The 18,635-nt window shown below is 59.0% G+C and overlaps 1 protein-coding gene across 1 annotated transcript in view; it reads left to right on the forward strand.

Moving 5' to 3' along the window:
- CAPN2 (calpain 2) overlaps positions 1-18,635 on the forward strand; it is a 40,522-nt gene that overhangs the window by 11,907 nt on the left and 9,980 nt on the right. The window contains exons 3-10 of the mRNA XM_035008637.1: positions 11,099-11,217; positions 12,233-12,366; positions 13,238-13,406; positions 14,601-14,684; positions 15,724-15,809; positions 16,289-16,363; positions 16,804-16,964; positions 18,012-18,181. Of these exons, the coding sequence (XP_034864528.1) occupies positions 11,099-11,217; positions 12,233-12,366; positions 13,238-13,406; positions 14,601-14,684; positions 15,724-15,809; positions 16,289-16,363; positions 16,804-16,964; positions 18,012-18,181 (998 nt within the window). The remainder of the gene's footprint in view (positions 1-11,098; positions 11,218-12,232; positions 12,367-13,237; positions 13,407-14,600; positions 14,685-15,723; positions 15,810-16,288; positions 16,364-16,803; positions 16,965-18,011; positions 18,182-18,635) is intronic.

Genomic DNA, 18,635 nt, shown 5'->3' on the forward strand with positions numbered 1-18,635 from the left:
AGACCCCAGGAAGCTGCCTCACCTTTTATGACCTAGCTTCAAGGGTCACGCGGCACCCCTTCTGCTGAACCCTATCCACTGAGACACTCAGAGGCCGGCCCGGGTTCTAGAAGAGCATGTGACCCCAGAAATACTGTGGCTGCCATTTCTGGAAGATGCCATGCTTCCTCCCCTTGGAATGATGGCCTTGTCCTTCACCAGTGGTGACCCAAGGAGGCTCGGATACTAGCCCGTCATGGTTGGGTGGCTGGGTTCTCTGGGATCCCCCAGTATGCAGGGTAGTGGGGCACTCAGCTGGCTGGGCTCACCGGTGCAGTCTGGGGACATGGTAGGGGGAGAGCCTGCCCCCCAAGGGCTGGGACTGAGTCCCCGAGGGTGACCAAGGAATGAGGTGGAGGGCAGGTGTCCAGGCAGAGTTAGCACTCTCCCGTGGGAAATGGCCTCTTCTGGAAAGTATAAGCATTTTATTGGGTCTAGAGGATCTGGTGCAGAAGGGGAGAGGCTGAGCACCCTCCCTAAACTGGCAGAGTCTAGTCTAATCTCTTCTACCTCACCTTCCCCTCACTCGGAGCCCTGCCCCACCTGTGCCTGCTCCCTGCTCCTCTGGGACTGGGCCATCCCTACACTGCTCAGGTGTCCCCACCCACCCTTCCCTAGCCCTGCAAGGGCTCCTCCCCTCCACCTGCTCCTCAGGACCGGTTCAAGCCCATCTCCCCTAGCCCCCTGCCCTCCTAACCCACCCCCTTACCCACCCCTCCTGCAGCCCTCCTCCCCCTTACTCCTCCTGCAGCCCCTGCCCCACTTGTAGCCCCCACCCTCCTATCCACCCCCTTACCCACCCCTTCTGCACCCCACCCCTTTACCCTCCCCACTTTTCCTGCAGCCCCCTACCCTCCTATCCCATCCCCCTTACCCACCCGTCCTGCAGCTCCCCACCCTGTTCAGACTTGAAGCTGAGGGCTCACCAGCACCTGTGATCGTGGTCCCTTGCCTGTCCTCACACTGGCCCAAGCGCCTGAGAGCAAGAGCCACTCTTGTCCGGAGCCCGCACACCAGGCATGGAGGGGAGAGGGAGCAAACAAGGCAGTAGAGAGCAGACGGGGGGAAGAAGATTCGTGTCCGTGTCCGCCAGGGCCCGTGCAAGGAGGGGGTGCTCAGAGGCTCTCACAGGCACAGGGGCTCGTCAGGCCCCGAGAGAAGCAACAGTGGGGGTGCCGAAGCTCAGAGGGCTTCCAGGAAGTGGCAGGGCCGGCCTTGGGCGATGCATTGTCTGCGCTTTCTCAGCGTGTGTATTTGAAGCGTGTACACGCTGTGTGTGCGGCGAGTCAGGGACACGTGCTCAGCGGTGACACGGGCCCTGCCCTCACGGATCTTCCGTTCTGGGACCCACCACGGGCAACCACACTCTCCTGGGGAGGGGACAGAAGCCCAGCGTCTCCTGGATTCTCTGCCTCACTTTCCTGTTTGTGGAGCGAAGCCCCTGATGGCAGGCGGAAGCACGCAACGAATATCATTGTGCTCCCCGTTTGGAAGCTCCCCCGCTCCCACAGCCGCAAATATTAGGAAACCAGCCCTGTCCCGCTCCTGGCAGTGGGCCCTGGGTGACCTTGGCCCCTGCACAGAGCTGACTTAGGACGCACAGAGAGGCCGGGGAGCACGGCCATGGAAATTTACTGACATGGCTCTGTATGAATTCACGTTTTCAGAAGAGGGTTCTGGGCCTTCAAGGAATCATTCATCAGGCCGCCCAGAGGGCTGTGTGGGGAAGGCTGTGTGCGCCCCTTGTGCTCAGGCCGGAGCCAGGAGGGGGTGAGCCCAGTCAGAGACACTTAAACTTTTGTCAGGGTAGTCCAGAGGGTAAGGCATCTGTGCCTAATGACCCCAAATTGCAACCCAATCCTCCTTTTCCCAAGCAAGTCAGAAGGGAGAGGCAGGTCTGGACTTGGAGGGGATTCCCTGGGGCCCATGAGCACAAGGGGCCTAGTGATCCCAGCAGGTGCCCGGGGGGGGGAGGGGGCAGAGAGAAGGTCACTCAGTAGTCGTTGAGTGAATAAATTAATACATGAGATCTCTCTGCCTTAGACACAAAATTCATAGATAAAATTCCGTGCAAAAACCCACAGCAAGACACGCAGGGAGAAGGTGGTCCACCTGCAGGGGGAGGAGGCAGGGCGCTTGTGCCCTTAAAGGGCCCTCTTGCCTTGTGTCCTGTGAGGGACCCTTGGCCCCCCATCCTTTCCTATGTGGCTCCCCCTCCTCACATGCCCCCATTGTCTGGTCTCATCCTTTCTGGGACCACACACCACAGCCTGAGACTTTGCTGTCCTGGGTCCCAGCTTTCTCCCCTGACTCCTTCCCTAGAAAAACACATGTTTACATTTATGCAGAACTTGCACAGAAGGTGTGGGGTTCCACATCTCTAAAGCCCATCCGGGTACCCCTAGTTTTCCTTTTGCATCAGATCCTAACAACCTTCTGACTACCATAGCTAAGAAAATGTGAGGTCAGAGAAGTTCAGAAATGTATCCAGGTGCACCCATCACCAGCAGGATCAGGATCCAAACCCAGGTCTTAGCACACATCCTGTGCTCCTTCCCACCCGCCTCTGGTCCGGCCTCCCAGGTCTGTGCAGGAGGCCTTCCCCTTGTGGTCTGGGGCTTACTGAAGGCCGGCCTAGCAGCTGGGGAATGGCCAGCCCCACCCCTGGGAGCCTGCCTTGGTGAGTGAACACATCAACCCCAGCCCTACTGGACCCTCGGGCACCCGCCTGTTCTGTGTACTCGCTAGGCACCCAAGGCTCTCAGCCGCGAGACTGGCGCTCCCCGGGTTCTGCACCTGCTCCTGGCTCCATGTTGGCAGAGAGGGCGCCTGGGACAATGTGGCTCCAGGGAGGAGGGTGCGCAGGAAGGGCGATCCCTAGGGGCCTGGCTGGAAGGCTGAACCCAGCCCAAGGGGACAGAGAGGACCACCAGGAGCCCAGAACCTGACAGGAACCAGAGAGGATGGAGTCAGCACAGGTGTGTCCAGGCGTGAGGGAGGGAGAGAGCAGGGCTTCCAGGCAGGCTGTGGGCCCAGGGAGGGCAGTTCTTGGAACAGGCATGCACGCAGCCTTGAGTGGGCACATCTCTTGCAGGGATCCCGAGGTCCCCACTGGGGAGGGGAGGGATCTCTGTGCCGACCTAAGTGAAAGATAGGGCAAGTCTGTCTTGGCCCTGGACACCCTCCCCTGGGCGGTTTCTATAATGCTGGCTTCCTAGCTGTTCCCCACCCTGGTTCAGCCTCTCAGTAGCTCTCTGGAGTTCCCATTCGAGGTCTGGTCTCAGAGTGGGGTGAGGACTCTGTGTTCTGCTCTGGGAATTAAGTCGAGATGCAGTGTGGGGTCTTTGGAGAAAGGGGGTTGCAAGCTCGCATAGGCAGCTCATGCTTGACTGAGCATATGGCTGTTAGGATACCCAGGTGGGCTTTTAGGATAGGAAGCAGGGCAGAAAATCACCCCCCACTCCACCCCCAGCCTCTCAGGCCTGTATCAGTTGAGTGTCTTCCAGAACAGACTAGTAGGGGCAGGAGTTCAGCTGGGGGTGGGGGGAAGAGGGGGGTACCCGGATGTGGGAACAGCCAGTCTGGAGCCTGTAGTCAGACCTTCAGTGGGTGGTTCAGGAACCCCTGGGCAGAACCTTGTCTGTTCCTTTAATGATGGGCATGGCCAGCAGCCCGGGTGTTCAAGGACCTGTGGTGACCCAGCTCTGACCCTTGTCCCTGCCCGTGTCTGGGGTGCTGGACAGGGGAGTCCAGGGGAGTCAGAGCTTCAGGCAAAGTAGACAGAAGGTGCTAGTATTTACTATGCCTCCCCTCAGTGGGGCCTGACCCCTCCCCCAGTGCATACAATGAAACCATGTCTTGTGAAGAAAAACCATGGGTTTTAAAGAAAAGACAATCCAGAAAGAAGAGGGTATCGAAATCTAGGGAGAGAAAGAGCCACAGATGCTGTCAGAAGGACCTCAGCTGCTACAGGAGGTCCCTGCATTTAGGTCCAATGGGGGATGGCCAGGGAAGAGCCTCACCCACCCCCCAGGGAAGATCTGGTTCTGTACAGGCCAGCAGTAGGCGCACCCTTCCTAAGCATGCCAGAAGGTTCCAGGGTCAAGTATGTGGAAAATATGCACATCGTGCCCTCTCCCCCCGAAGCCACCACAGATCATTGTTGGGAAGCCTCCACTCTTGACCTGCTTAACTTTGCATTTCCCGTGGAAACATGGAACTTTCACCCATCATCACAGGAAATCCTCAGATAAGGCCCAGAATCAATAAATCAAAACCCAACAGTTTAGCATGCTCGTTTTGTTTTGTTTTAAGGTTTTATTTATTTATTTGACAGAGAGAGAGCAAGAGCAGGAACACAAGCAGGGGGAGTGGGAGAGGGAGAAGCAGGCTTCCCGCGGAGCAGGGAGCCTGATGCGGGGCTCGATCCCAGGACCCTGGGATCATGACCTGAGCCGAAGGCAGACGCTTAACGACTGAGCAACCCAGGTGCCCCTAGAATGCTCGTTTTATACAGAGATGAATCTCAGAAGAATCGGCTAACTGAAGTGAGCGTGGGTGCCTCGGGGAGGGAGACTAAGACAGGGCATGAGTCCACGTTTTTTAGTGCCCTTTGTGCTAATTTTTAAATCTAGGGGCAATGAAAGCTTGATCTAAAAAAATGCTAAAGCTGGAGGCGCCTGGCTGGCTCAGTCGGTAGCACCTGCGGCTCTTTTTTTTTTTTTTTTTAAAGATTTATTTATTTATTTGACAGAGAGAGACATAGCGAGAGCAGGAACACAAGCAGGGGGAGTGGGAAAGGGAGAAGCAGGCTCCTGGAGGAGCAGAGAGCCCAATGCAGGGCTCGATCCCAGGACCCTGAGATCATGACCTGAGCTGAAGGTAGATGCTTAATGACTGAGCTACCCAGGCACCCTAAAAAAAAAAATTTTTTTAAGTGCTCTCTACCCTCAACTTGGAGCTCGAACTCACAACCCTGAGACCAAGAGCCGCATGCTCCTCCGACTGAGCCGGCCAGGAGCTCCTAATATGTTTGAGACATTAGTTTTTCCCTTTTCCATGAACTGCTCACATCTTTGTCCATTTTTCTATGGAGCTCTCATTTCTTTATTTACTAGAAAAGTTTATATATAATGTCTGGGATCTGAGTATTTTTCCTTGTTATTTTTTTTAGTTTGATTTTGTTAATTATGATTTTTTTTTACCATGTAGACTTTTTTTTTTAATACTATAATGTAGTTAAGTTTATCATTTAAAAGGCTTATGGCTTCCAGGTTACAATTCCATAGCCTGTCTCCACTCAGATTATATTGGAATTCTCCCATCGTCTCTTCCAGAATGTCTGTGAATTTGTAAAAACATTGTATTTATAATGTTATCATGATGTTAACATACTAAGATACAATTAAGATATATGGCATAAATACATAGGCAATCAAAATATAAATAAAACAAATGGCTAGACTTACCATATTTATGTAGGATTATGTAAATAACATATTAGAATATATACTTAAATATATAATGTTAAATGCTAAAATATGAACATTATTCCATTTAGAATTTATCCCTATGACAAGATGAACTAGAACTTGATTATTTTCTAGAAGGCCACTCCATTGTTCCAATTCCACATGTGAATAGTGTATCTTCACTAAATTCCTATGTTTGGAATGATTCTGAACTTTCTGTTCTACTCCATGGATCTGTATTCTCACGCACAAGTTCTGTATGGTTTTAATTAATTGTGGCTTTATGCCTGTTTTAATACCGGATAAAGGTAGACTCCCTTCCCAGACTTTCTTCTGTCTATGCTTGACATTTAATTTTTCCTTATAAACTTTACATCAGCTAAGTTCCAAATTTAAAAAATCCTCTTACCTTTTTTATTGGGATTGCATTAAGTTTACAGACTGACTTAAGAGGAAGTGGCATTTTTATGATGATGACTTTTTCTGGCCAAGAATCTGGGCCCCGTTTTAAATGGGATAAATGATTATCCGAGCTTCTCCATGCAGGATGTTACCCTTGGAGTTAGCTAAGGGTGAACAGCTGATGAGGGATAGACTGTAGTCAGCCAAGTCTTGAACACTCTTGGCCATACACACTGTGTGTTGGAAGCCTTCTGTGACCTGGTGAGGAAGTAGCACCAGATCCCTGGCAGGAGAGGCCCTGATTTAGGAGGTGGAGCTGGTGTCAGGACTCAAGAACTGGGCATAAGTGGGTCATGCCCAGATGCCACCTCGAGGGAGCAGTGCCCGGGGTCAAGGGGCACAGCTCAAGCCAAGCCCAGGAAGAAATACTCTCACCACACCCTCCTCCTCCCTTCCTGTGCTCCCCAGGGCTCCCATTGGCCGAACTCACCAGCAGCCAGAGGCTCTGGGAGCCCACAGTTTCGTCCAGGGAGGCCAGCCCCAGGGCAGAGGGCAGGATGAAGGTGTGCACTGGACGTGGGGAGGCACGCATGTCCCCACCACCATCATCTCTGCTCTGAGACAAATGGACTAAGTGAAGACGAGTTCATTAATGGTGACCGAGTGTAAGCAGACTCTGCACCCCGCAGGGGCTTTGTGGTGCACTGCTCAGGGACAGTCCTGCATGGTCCGGGTGGTCGCCCACCCTCACCTCTCTCTTGCAGACAGGTAATTAAAAAACCTATAGAGGGTGCCTGGGTGGCTCAGTCGTTAAGCGTCTGCCTTTGGCTCAGGTCATGATCCCAGGGTCCTGGGATCGAGCCCCACGTCGGGCTCCCTGCTCAGCCAGAAGGCTGCTTCTCCTTCTCCCACTCCCCCTGCTTGTGTTCCTGCTCTCGCTGTCTCTCTCTGTCAAATAAATACATAAAAAATCCTATAAATAAATAAATAACCTATAGAACTACACATCTGCATCTTTCCAAGCCCATCTGTATGGCAGCTTTCCTAGACAGTCCTTGTCACTGAAAGACACCCTTGCAGGCTTTCCTGGGGCTAAACCAGTAGAGCAGTGGACAGGTGCATTGCCATCTCACCTGTCCTGACCCAGCCAGCTGGTTGTGCCCAGATCCTGATGCCACTGACCCAAACAGGCTCTGCCTGGGGGAGGTTCCCAGGACTTCTCCACCCACCTCACCTCTGCAGGAGTTAAGTCCCTGCAGGACTGTCCAGAGGAGAAGGGCGGTTGTGAATCATTTGGGGGAAGGGAGAGGCTGACCTTGATGGGGAGGACAGAGGATCCGAGGCTGCAACGGGAGGTTGTGGGACAGGTTTCCCAGGGAGGAGAAGGCCCCACACGGACGTGGCATCCATGTGCTAGTGAGCACCATGCAGCCAGACACGGAGACAATCAGGTCCCCCCTCAAGGACAGAAGTCCCCACGACAACATCCTGTGAGTTAGATGCCTTGGAAATTGGCACCTGTTCGCAAAGGAGACCATGTGGGTCACACGTTAAAAGCTTTGCTCAGACCCACCTGACAGTGGCTCGTTACGGGGACTTCGGGAGGCCACCAGCCTCCCTCGGCCTCCTGTCCACTGCTGTGACAGAGGCCGACAGCACCTGCCTGTTTGTTCTGTGACGAAACGAGAGGACGATCTTGGTAAAGCCCAGGGACCTGCCGTGTCGTGAGTCCCCATGATGTCACTATTCTAGTCCCTGATGCTGAGAACGCTCACAGGAGCGGGGGAAGTAAGGAAACAAGATGGGCCGTGTGAGGGAGAGTTAGGAATCCGAGTGTAAAACAGGATTTCCGACGCTTTTACCTTATTAGGCATCTGCGCACTCTTCCAGGGGCCTCCCAACCTTCAGCCCCACAGCTTGGAGCGCTGACGGGAAACGTTTTGAGTCTTCGGCTGTAAAACGCTCTGAGTCTTGTTCCCTCTTGTCTGCTGTGCTCTTGGTGCCCCTGTCTTGACGGTGTGACAACAGGCTGACGTCCTGCCGTCCCAGTGAGTCACGGTGCGTCCGACGGGTGGCAAGTTTTACTGTCCCATGAGCCATGGCCTGAGGGAGTTCAGATACAATGTAGGATTTCAGGAAGCTGCCGGCGTGTTACCCCTCCGTTTTAAGCGTGGATTGCAGTTGGATATTCCTAGTGGGGTCAATCTCTAGCAAGGTTCGGTTTTTAAACAAAGCCCAGGACTTGATTTAGAGGATTTGCTTGGGAGACCAGATCACCTCTGGCCTGCGTGCCCTCTGAGCTTCCATTTCCTCAGTCCACAGAAGCAACGACAGCCCGGGTGATCGTGTCGTAAGGGTTACAGATAACTGTGCAACATGCTTTTTGCAAACTGCAGAGCATTGTGCACACACTGCCTGCCCACTATGGCTCAGGGCAGACCCGGATTCCGCCGCCTGCGCTGCCCCTTCAGGATACCTGACCTCAAGCAAGTCACTCGACTGCTTAAAGCCACAGTGCCATCATCCAGAGGCATTCTAGGATGACACGCCCTTTCAGAGGAAACCAGTTAGGGTGGGACAGCTCTGCACAGGGCAGGGGGTGCGGGGGCATCGCTGAAGGAAGAAAACTGGAAGGCACGGAACACGGCCACTGATTTCCAGAATGTGGCAGGAGCCTCTGGGTCTGGTGGTGAGCAATCGTCTGCGCTGGGTGTGGGGCCAGCGCTGACCTAGATGTATGGCCCACGATAAACAAGAGCCCCATCCCTCCTGCACCCGGTCACATCCTGGGAACAGCCGTGACGTCTTGAGACCACAGAGCAGGACACACATGCGTCATGTTAAAGCACCGGCTCCTGGGACCCCGGGAGACTGAACGGGGGGGAGGTCCGAGGGACCCACTGCTGCTGCAGTCCCTTCACCCCGAGCGGCTCTTCCCAGGGTGCTCACAGCTTCCTGGGGCCGCACAGCAGCTGTGGGGTTCTGGCTTCAGGACTCTGTCTCTGGGATCCTACAGTTGAACCACTTTGTCCACAAGCCTGTCCTCCTCCACGTGTTGACCCAAATCCAAGCACTTTGCAAGATGCCCAGAAAATCTTGAATCTCTCAAGAAGAGGAAGAATCACAGGCATCTCCAGGCTTCCAGAGAAGGACCAAAGCCACGAGAGGATCCAAGGTCAGGGGAGGAGGAGAGGATTGGAAAGGGGATCTCGTGAGCCCAGGAACAATAGACACGTGGTGGGCCTGTCCTGCAGGCGGGACAGTATGATACGGTCCACGCGGGAGAGCGTGATGCTCAGAAACGGCCGGAAGATCGTCTGTTTTATTGACCAGGCAGCATGTGGGCTCAGCACGGGGAAGCCCCTCTGAGTAGACTTCCATCCCCCCCAGCTGGGGGACTCCTCGGCTCCTGCCCCCTGAGAGCTAAAGACTCCCACCGCCAGGTTTCTTTGCAAGCTCCGTATTCTCAACACGCCAAAGGTCTCTACTTTGGTTCCTGTCAAAGCCTACTTGACCCAAAAGGTTGTCTCTGGGATCTGGCGGACAGAAACATCACACTGTTAAACTGCCTTGTAGCTATTTAATCGTTGGCCCGGCATTTAACCTCCTGAGCCATGTCTGCTCCACTCCAACGCAGGGACGGTCATGCTCCTGATGGAGCGCTGGGAGGAGTAGATGAGGTAATGACCCGAAGCTCCCAGGAGAGTGGCTGGCACATCGGAGGGTCTCAGCAAGTGAGAGCTGTTGCCCATGCTACCCTAGCACTCAGGGAGACTGAGGTCATCACGTCACGTGGCAGAAAAGTCCAAGGCAGATCAGGCTGCAGGTAGGGCTTGGTTCGGGGTCTCCAGTGATGCCAGCAGGACCTGGTTTCTAAACTCCTTCCATCTCCCAGCCCCTCTTCCTTCAAGATGGCCCCGTTCTCAGGCAGGCTGCCCCTCCCACGGCAGCAGGGCCCCTGTAAAGTTCTCGTGGCACCTCACGGGCTCTGGCTGGACCACAAAACCTTGTCCAGGCCGACCACTGCAGGCCGGGGAATGTGATGCCTGGGTGACCACAGGCCTGCCTCTGGAACTGAAACCTCACAGACCGAGTATGCGGGCAGCTGGTTTCTCAGAGGGTTCCCGGAGGCGAGCAGAAAGCCACAGCTGCACCCCCAGCACCCCTGCACCCACCCAGGTGAAGGATCGAGGGGATTCGTTTGCCTGCATCGGGTTCCAGGTGGCGCCCTGCAGAGCTGCCCCACACGGGCCTCAGAGAGCTGCATGCACGCCACCCGTCAGGATGCTAAGTAGTCACCGGAATCCAGAAGAACTCGGTGACCTTCAGTAGCATCTTCAGGAGCCCTGTCCTCAGTAAACATAAATCCAACAATGCAAACTAGCCCCTCCAAGGCTGTTTCCTGTTAGTGCCGTGGGAGGTGATGGGAAAGCGCACGCCCCTTTAGCACGAACTCGAGGTCCTCGGCCTCCCCCGGGAGCCTCAGTCGGGCCCCGGCCCTTAGAGGTGAACGTGAGCCCCCTCGATGCGCTGTTGCTGACAGTGGCTCGCTTCTGACCACGTAAGATGCTGGTCACCTGCCACGGGCGTGTGAGTGCTTTACATACTTTACAGCTCAGCCACCCGTGAGCCGCAGGAGACACGGCAGCTCAGGGAGGGGCCCGTCCGACCGGGTTCTTGTGCCCCTGCACGGTGCCCTCCCACCCCCAGAAGGGACCGTCCATGTGCCCTCGCCCCTGGGGGGCAGCCCGGCCACCTGCCGTCTCTGACCCTGGGACCCGTGCTTGTCCCTTGCGGGACGCACAGGACAACCTACGTGGGGCCTGCCGGCGGCCTCTGCACCCTCCTCCCACTGACCGCGTCCCACCCGCGCTGCCACGTCCTCTGGTCCCCAGCTCGCCTGAGCTCACCTGCACACCCCGCACTCCCAGAAGCGTGGGCGCCTCGTCATTCCTGCTGCGCCCTCCGTGGGCCAGGTGGGTGGCCGGGCCAGGAGGACAGCGCGGCTCTCACGGGTCTTCCCAAGAGTGGATCCTCCCGCCTCCGAGCAGGTCCCCCCCCCCCCCGCACTAAAGATGTCACCAGCCCTCCGACCCGCCCATCGTGCGGGGGCTCATCCTCAGCTTCCAGCACCCGCGGCAGGACAAGGTGAGACCCCTGCTTGGAGCTGCGTGCTGTGTTTGCAGGTGACTGCTGGCTACTGGCGGCCATTGCCTCCCTCACCTTGAGTGAAGAGGTCCTGGCTCGCGTCGTGCCCCTAGAGCAGAGCTTCCAGGACAGCTATGCGGGGATCTTCCACTTCCAGGTAACGTCGTGTCGGCTCCGGCTTCTCCCCAGCGGGTCCTGGGGGGTCAGGGACAGCTCCTGTGGGGGCTAGAACAGGTCCTGGGGGGCCAAGGACAGGTCCTGCGGGGTTAAGGACAGGTCCTGGGGGGCCAGGGACAGGGCCTTGGGGGCCAGGGACGGGTCCTGGCGGGGTAAGGATGGGTCCTGGGGGGCCAAGGGCAGGACCTGGGGGGCTATGGACAGGTCCTGGGAAGCCAGGGACAGGTCCTGGGGGGGTTAGGACAGGTCCTGGGGGGGCCAGGGACAGCTCCTGTGGGGGCTGGGACAGGTCCTGGGGGGCCAGGGACAGGTCTGGGAGGGTAAGGACAGGTCCTGGGGGGATAAGGGCAGGTCCTGGGGGGGTAAGGGCAGGTCCTGGGGGCCAAGGGCAGAACCTGGGGTTCCAAGAATAGGTCCTGGGGGCTAGAAGAGTTCCTGGGGGGGGGGGTGGCTAAGAACAGGTCCTAGGAGCTAGGAACAGGTCCCAGAGGCTAGAACAGGTCCCCTGTCTTGGCCAAGTATATCAGACCCTGGGGTTTGCAGACTCTTAGGACCGTGCCGTTCTGCCGAGGACTTGGAGAGGCTGCAGGAAGCTCCCTGGCCTGCCCCTGATGGGGGACCCTGCCAGGATAGCAGCGGGGAGCCTCTCGGGACGGGCAAGGAGGGAGGGAGTACAGGCATTCAGCAGGTCATTCCCAAGTTTAGAAAAGCCTATTTTGGGGGGTCTGAGACAAATGGTGAGGTACTGCTCACCTTTCACGCCGGTAAATGAGAAGTAGTATTCTTGAGAGACAGAGACTCGGGCAGAGTGCTTGAGACGTGGGTGTGCGCTTGGAGGGAAGGACAGGTGCCTCTGCCCTCAGCTTCTCAGTGAGCACCGGCCAGTCGGAGGAGGGGTGGGAGCGTCTCCTCCCAGGATGGGCCCACGGAGGCCGGGGGTTCCCGTGCGGCCGCCGGCTCCTCCCCCAGCCCTCCCCGTGTCCCCTGCCCCACAGTTCTGGCAGTATGGCGAGTGGGTGGACGTGGTCGTGGACGACAGGCTGCCCACCAAGGACGGAGAGCTACTGTTCGTGCACTCCGCGGAGGGCAGAGAGTTCTGGAGCGCACTGCTGGAGAAGGCCTACGCCAAGTGAGTGACCGCAGCCTCCCCTCAGGCATCCCGGGTTCTGGAAGACGCAGGTGGGGGTCAAGGACGACTCTGGCCAGAAGTGGAGTCCGAATGCAAGGAGTGCATGCATGGGAGTTGCCTGGCCACGCTGTGCCCTGGTCAGTGACCGTGCTCGCCATGTTGGCCACGTTAGCCGCACGCACAGGAACGGCTGTGGCGCGGACAGCTGACCTTGAGAACGACCTCCACCTCCTTGGCAGGTCGGGGACGTTTTTGTCAGCTAAAGGCAACAGAGTTTTTCCTGCAGAGGGATGAAAAGCTCGGGAACTTGTGCAGAGTGTGGGGTGTGCGATTAGCAGTGGTTTCCCACCCTGGCTGCCCATCCTCCATGAGCTCCACGGCAGCCCCCCACCCCCTCCCCACAGGCCCCCCTCCCCCCGCCAGGGCCGCCCGGGCTCTCCTGCATCCAGAGATTTCTGTCCCTCGCAGCCGCTGCCAGGGAGGAGGGCCAGGCTCCCCACGGCCAGCTGTGAGAGTCTGGGGTCCAGGAGCCACGTCTCCATCACTTGCCCCGTCGCCCAGCTAGAAGCCACGGGACGTACTGCGCATAGAACCGCTTTCATTAGCGAGTTGCTGTCTTTTCTAAGCTGTAAATGCCAAACAGCCGGTGGGCCGCACGGCTCTTTGCTGTCAGGACGCAGAAACAGTATGGGAGGTCGGGCCAGATGACCTCCCAGGGCCTTCCACCTGTCAGACTGTAGGAGATTTGCCGGAGCCCAGGCCCCGGGGTATCTGCGGGGAGGGTCCCTGGAGCCCCCAGCCAAGGAGGCATGGGGTCAGGGTTGGGTGGGGGGCACCTCGAGAAGCAGCAGCAGCATCTGTCCCCCCTCAGGGTCAACGGCTGTTACGAAGCACTCTCGGGGGGTGCCACCACCGAGGGCTTTGAGGACTTCACGGGCGGCATCGCCGAGTGGTACGAGCTCAGGAAGGCTCCTCCCAACCTGTTCAGGATCATCCAGAAGGCTCTGCAGAAAGGCTCCCTCCTCGGTTGCTCCATCGATGTGAGTTGTGTGGTCTAGCGGGCGCGAGCCTTTCCCCGTCCACCACGCTGGGCATCACCTGTAACCGAGGGGTGGCCAGCAACAGCCAGGCAGTGTAGGGGACAGCTGGTGGGGCGAGGGCACCTCCTGTGAATCATCAGCCCCCACAAGTTCCACAAGTCCCCTGCCCTCTGCTGGTCCCGGGGGAGGGACCCCGTGCAGACACCTGCCCCCAGGTTGTCCGCGTGGCCTGGAGCCCGGCAGCTTTCCTCTTCTCGGCTGCCGCGTCCGCGGGCCTGTGGGAGGCTTTGGAGGGGCTGTTTCCTTATGGTGGCCTTGCCTGCAGGCTTCCCCGGAAGCAGGGAGATGCGCACCCCATCCTGTCCCCAGGCCTCCTCCAGACAGAGGCTGAGCCCACTCCTGAGCCCTGTGCCACCCGGGACGCATTCTCCCTGGGGACAGAGAGAGAAGCCCCAACTCTTGGGGCTGGAGTCTCTGTCCGATGTGCTGAAAAACAAAACTCAACCTAGTAAACATGAAGATGTAATTGGCTTTATTAGGTGATTCGTGAAGCCGGGGGCACCCCATCCAGCAAAGAGAGGGTGGGGCGGGACGTCTGCTCCTGGGAGGCCCCCGTGTTCCTTGGGGGAGGGTCTCATCCTGCAGGCGACCCCGTCTCCGGGGGTGGAGACGTGTGGGCCAAGCCGGTTTCTGGGGAGGCTGAAACTGCACTGGGATTGTGCGTTAGGCCCGGGCTGGGGCTCAGCCTGTGGTCTTCTCTCTACCAGACTCCAGGCAGGGATTCTGGCTTGTTCTGCAGATCCTGCCCTCAGCCCTTCTTCCCATTGACTGAGACAGACCTACCAGCCTCCCTTCCTCCCTGCGGTCGGGGGGACGGGGGGACCCCGAGGAAGTTCTGATAGAGCAGGAGCAAATCCTGCAGGCAGCCACACACAGAACCGTCCTCGGGGAACCCCGCAAAGGGGCTGGCCCAGACCACGGGCTCCTGGGCCACCCGATGCCGCCCCAGGGTCTGTGCCGAGCCCGGGGCCAGCAGCCCCGCCCCAGGGTCCTGCAGAGGGTCGTGAATGCCCGTCCGCTGGTTGGGCTGTCCCCGCCATCTGAGAGCCGCCGCAGGGGCCCGGTGGATGGGAGGGGGCAGGGCGAGGCGGAGCGAGGCTGCGTCCAGCGGCCCGACTCCTCCCGTGTTTGCAGATCACCAGCCTGGCAGACTCCGAGGCCATCACGTTCCAGAAGCTGGTGAAAGGGCACGCGTACTCCGTCACCGGGGCCGAGGAGGTAAGGCCGGCTTCGGGCCTATCCCTGCGCTTGGCTCGCGATCGCCCTGCTCTAAGGGACCGGCGAGAAACTCGAAAACAGGTCGCGGCCGCACAGGGTGGAGTCTCTGCACAAAGTGCTTTCTCGTTTGACCTCGCAATAGCGTCAGCGCCCGAATTCCTGGTCTGACCACCTCTCACCAGCTGCCTGCCTGGCCGGGCGCGTTCCTCAAACACTCCACCCCGGAGTGCCCTCAAGTCAGACGGGGACAGCGCCCCCCGGGGCTGGCCCCCGGTGCGACGCGCTCGGCCTGGGGCAGGTGCACACCCACGCGTCGCTGCCGCCGCCGTGAACACCACACGGGCGGGTGAGCAGCCGACCTCACACCCAGCACGGAGCCCCGCGTCTTCTGACACGCCTGGGGCTTGCGGTGGTGTTTTCAAGCTCCAGTTTTCACTTCATTCTCCACCCACCCCCGACATACATGCATCTTTTTATTTTGAAAAAGCTCAAGTTTATGGAAACGCTGGGAGAACAGTATAATGGTAAACATCAAATGTGGTTTCCCAGACTGTCCTGGGTCTGCGAGCCAAGAGTCGCAGAGCCCACACTTTGCTCCTAAACACGTCCCCCGGAGGGAGGGCGCTGTGTCACTGACACGGTGTCCGCGGTTACCCCTTCCCAGTGCCACACGTCCTCCGTAGCACCACCCGCCACCCAGGACTCACGGAGATGTGGGCAGGGAGTCCACGTCTCATCCGCACACTTCCTGTGGCAGAGGGCAAGGCTTCCCCGAGCTCCGAGAGAGCAGCACGGCCTTCGCTAGTCAGGAGGCTCGGGGGCACCGTGCGTGGGCGCCTCAGGCTCACGACGTCCCCCGAGGGCCGGACCCTGAGAGCGGTCTGCGTTCAGCAGCCGTGAGAGGCCTGGGGTCCAGCCCTTCTCCCTTTCGTAACCCCCCGTGTAACACGGACCCGACCCCTCCTGGCTCGTGGAGAAGGGGCTTTGGGCATGGCTTGAACCCCCATCTCCCCCTCTGCTCCCCATTCCCCGTCTTCAGGTCGAGAGTGGGGGAAGCCTGCAGAAGCTGATCCGCATCCGCAACCCCTGGGGAGAGGTGGAGTGGACCGGGAAGTGGAGTGACGGGTGAGCGGGGTGCCCTCCCCAGGAGGTTCTGGGGGGCCAGGAGGGAGGAGGGCCCAAGGCTGGCAGCCATGCTGGGGGGTAAGGTCCCCACCCTGGGGGCGCTCGCAGCAGGTGCCCCTCTAGCCAGTCGGGCCCCTTCCATCAGCTTGCAGTGCACGCTGTCTCCGGCGTGGTCCGCTGTTGGCCTGGCCTTCCCAGGGCGGTGGGGAGGGGGGCGCGGCCATGTCAGGTGCCTCCAGCTCAGCCACTCGGGGGACTCTCAGTTCCCCTTACGAGAGCTGCCAGGGGTGGGCCGCCTGCACTACCCTTCTCCCTCCGACGGGCCGCATTCTTTCTGCCCTCCCCACCCTGCCCACGGCTATGAGCGCCGCTCCCCGCAGGGCAGTCTGGGCCCTCTGAGGCACCGGAGCGTGTCCCCGGGCCTGCACCCTTGCCGGCGCTGGCTTCTTCTAACACCCATCCTGTCCCCTGGTCTCCAGCTGCCCCAACTGGAACACTGTGGACCCCGAGGTGAGGGAGCGGCTGACCCAACGGCAGGAGGACGGGGAGTTCTGGTAAGGCCATCAGGGCTCAGGGAGGGGGTCTGCCCAGGGGCTCTACCGGGAGCTGAGCCAGATGATCCTGCCGGGGGCACGGGGGCGTGGGAGCTGCTTCTGTTCTCCTAAATCCACTGGAAGAGCCTGAATGAAACTGTTCGTGCACCTTCCCCATTTGCCCCTCTCAACAGTGGGGTTTCGAAGCTGAGTAGCTTCACAGAGAAGCCCGTTCAGATCCCACAGGAGAGAAGGGGCTGTTCTCCCAGCTGCTAGGATCATCCCAACACTAAGGAGAGCAGGGTTGGGCCGCGGCTGCGTGGCCGCCCCACCTGTGTCCGCGCCGCCTGGCTCGCGGCTCCGCCCAGCCTCCGCAGCTCCCCGTCTGGCCTTGGCGGAAGGTCAAGGTGTGTCCGGGGGTCATCTTGTAACCTGGGTGCCCATGTCCTCGCCTCTGCCAGGATGTCTTTCAGCGACTTCCTGAGACACTACTCCCGCCTAGAGATTTGCAACCTGACCCCCGACACCCTCACCAGCGAATCCTACAAGAAGTGGAAACTCACCAAGATGGACGGGAACTGGAGACGGGGCTCCACCGCGGGAGGCTGCCGAAACTACCCGAGTAAGGCCCCGCCGCGCCCGGTCCCAGCTCACGCCTGTGGCCACTCTGTCCACGGCCACTCTGACCACGGGCAGCCCAGGCAGCTGGGCCCCGCAGGGACCTCACCCACGGGCCCTAACCGCTGCCCACACTCCAGGTCCCTCCTTCCGCGATCCCGTGACCCTTCTGCCTTGTGGTCCGGGGCCCCTCCCCTAGCGCCCCAGAAACGGAGTCCGCGTGATCCCGCACGTTGGGCCCGAGGGACTGTCCCGAGGGGTTTCTAGAGGCCAGTCCTTCGGCCTCCACGACGCAAAGATGCGTCAGCTGCATCTTTGAGATGAGGGGCTCCGGCCTGCAGAGGTTGAGTGAGCTGCCCGAGGCCGCGAGCTCACGGGGGCTTGAGCGCATAGTCTGGCCGTGGAGCTGGTCTGGAAGGACTCTGTGGTGGCAAGTCTGGGTCCCGTGTGGATCCTCTGCTGCGGATGAGGGACCTGAGGGTCCCAGCGGCATCCTAGGCCGCAGAGCAGGTCGTCGGGCGAGAGGACAGGTCCCTCCAGCCCCGGAGCTTCTAACCCTTCACCTCAAGCGTGCGGCCACCACATGGTGGTTCCAGAGGTGCCGGGAAGCCGCTCTGCCCCAGACAAGAATCTCTCCCCCACCCGCTAGATCAGGGGTCGGCAAACTCTCTGAAGGGCCAGATGGCAAATATCTGGGGCTTCACGAGCCATCATTTTCTGTCACGCTCCCGGCTGGAGCCCGAAGGCAGTTAAATGAATGGATACGGCTGTGTTCCTAAACTTTATTGAAGAACAGGCAGCCAGGGCTGCACAGAGCGCTGCACTGGACGGTGCCTTTCTTTCCCCAACAGAGTTTTTTATCCCATTAGAGAGGGAGGCAGTCAGCACGATTACCCTTAAACGTGAATGAATCTCAGGTCCTTCCTGTAAATGGGTTTCGGAAGTGGGGAGGGCATGGGGTCCCCCGCCCCTGCACACCAGCGCCCTGGGGCAGGGCTCCCACAGGCCTCCCACTCCGGAGTGACGGGGTCCGGCCCCTTTCTGGGCGCAGACACTTTCTGGATGAACCCTCAGTACCTGATCAAGCTGGAGGAGGAGGACGAGGACCAGGAGAACGGGGAGAGCGGCTGCACCTTCCTGGTGGGTCTCATCCAGAAGCACCGGCGAAGGCAAAGGAAGATGGGCGAGGACATGCACACCATCGGCTTTGGCATCTATGAGGTGCAGGCGGCACAGCAGTGGGACTGCCCCCTTCCCTCCTTCACGCGTCTCAGCCCTGGAGGCAGGACGGGAGGTGGGACCCCAGACAGGGAGCTCGGCCACGGAAAAGCGAAGCTTTCACAAGAGCCGGCCCCACCGGGCCCGGCCAGTCTTGGGAGAAGTCGCGAGGTCCCCACAGGTGCCAAGCCATTGCCTGGGCCCCCACAGCTTCGCAGATAGTCCGCTCTTTGTAGGGGCCTCCTGCGTCTCCTGAGACCCCCCAGGCCTGGCACCACTCTCCTTGGAACAGAGGAGACTTAATCGAGAACAGAGCTTCCTGGGCCCCATCTGGGAATACCGTGAGGGCAGGAACTGCTCCAGTGTCCGGCTGGGAGGAGCCCAGCCCGGCGTGGGGCCTGGGAGCAGCTCGGGACAGGGAGCACGGACTCCGCACACTCACTCCTGCACGTCCTTT

Source organism: Mirounga leonina, unplaced genomic scaffold (assembly GCF_011800145.1).
Source record: "Mirounga leonina isolate KUSES-001 unplaced genomic scaffold, KU_Mleo_1.0 Mir_152, whole genome shotgun sequence".
In the NCBI taxonomy this organism is placed as follows: Eukaryota; Metazoa; Chordata; class Mammalia; order Carnivora; family Phocidae; genus Mirounga; species Mirounga leonina.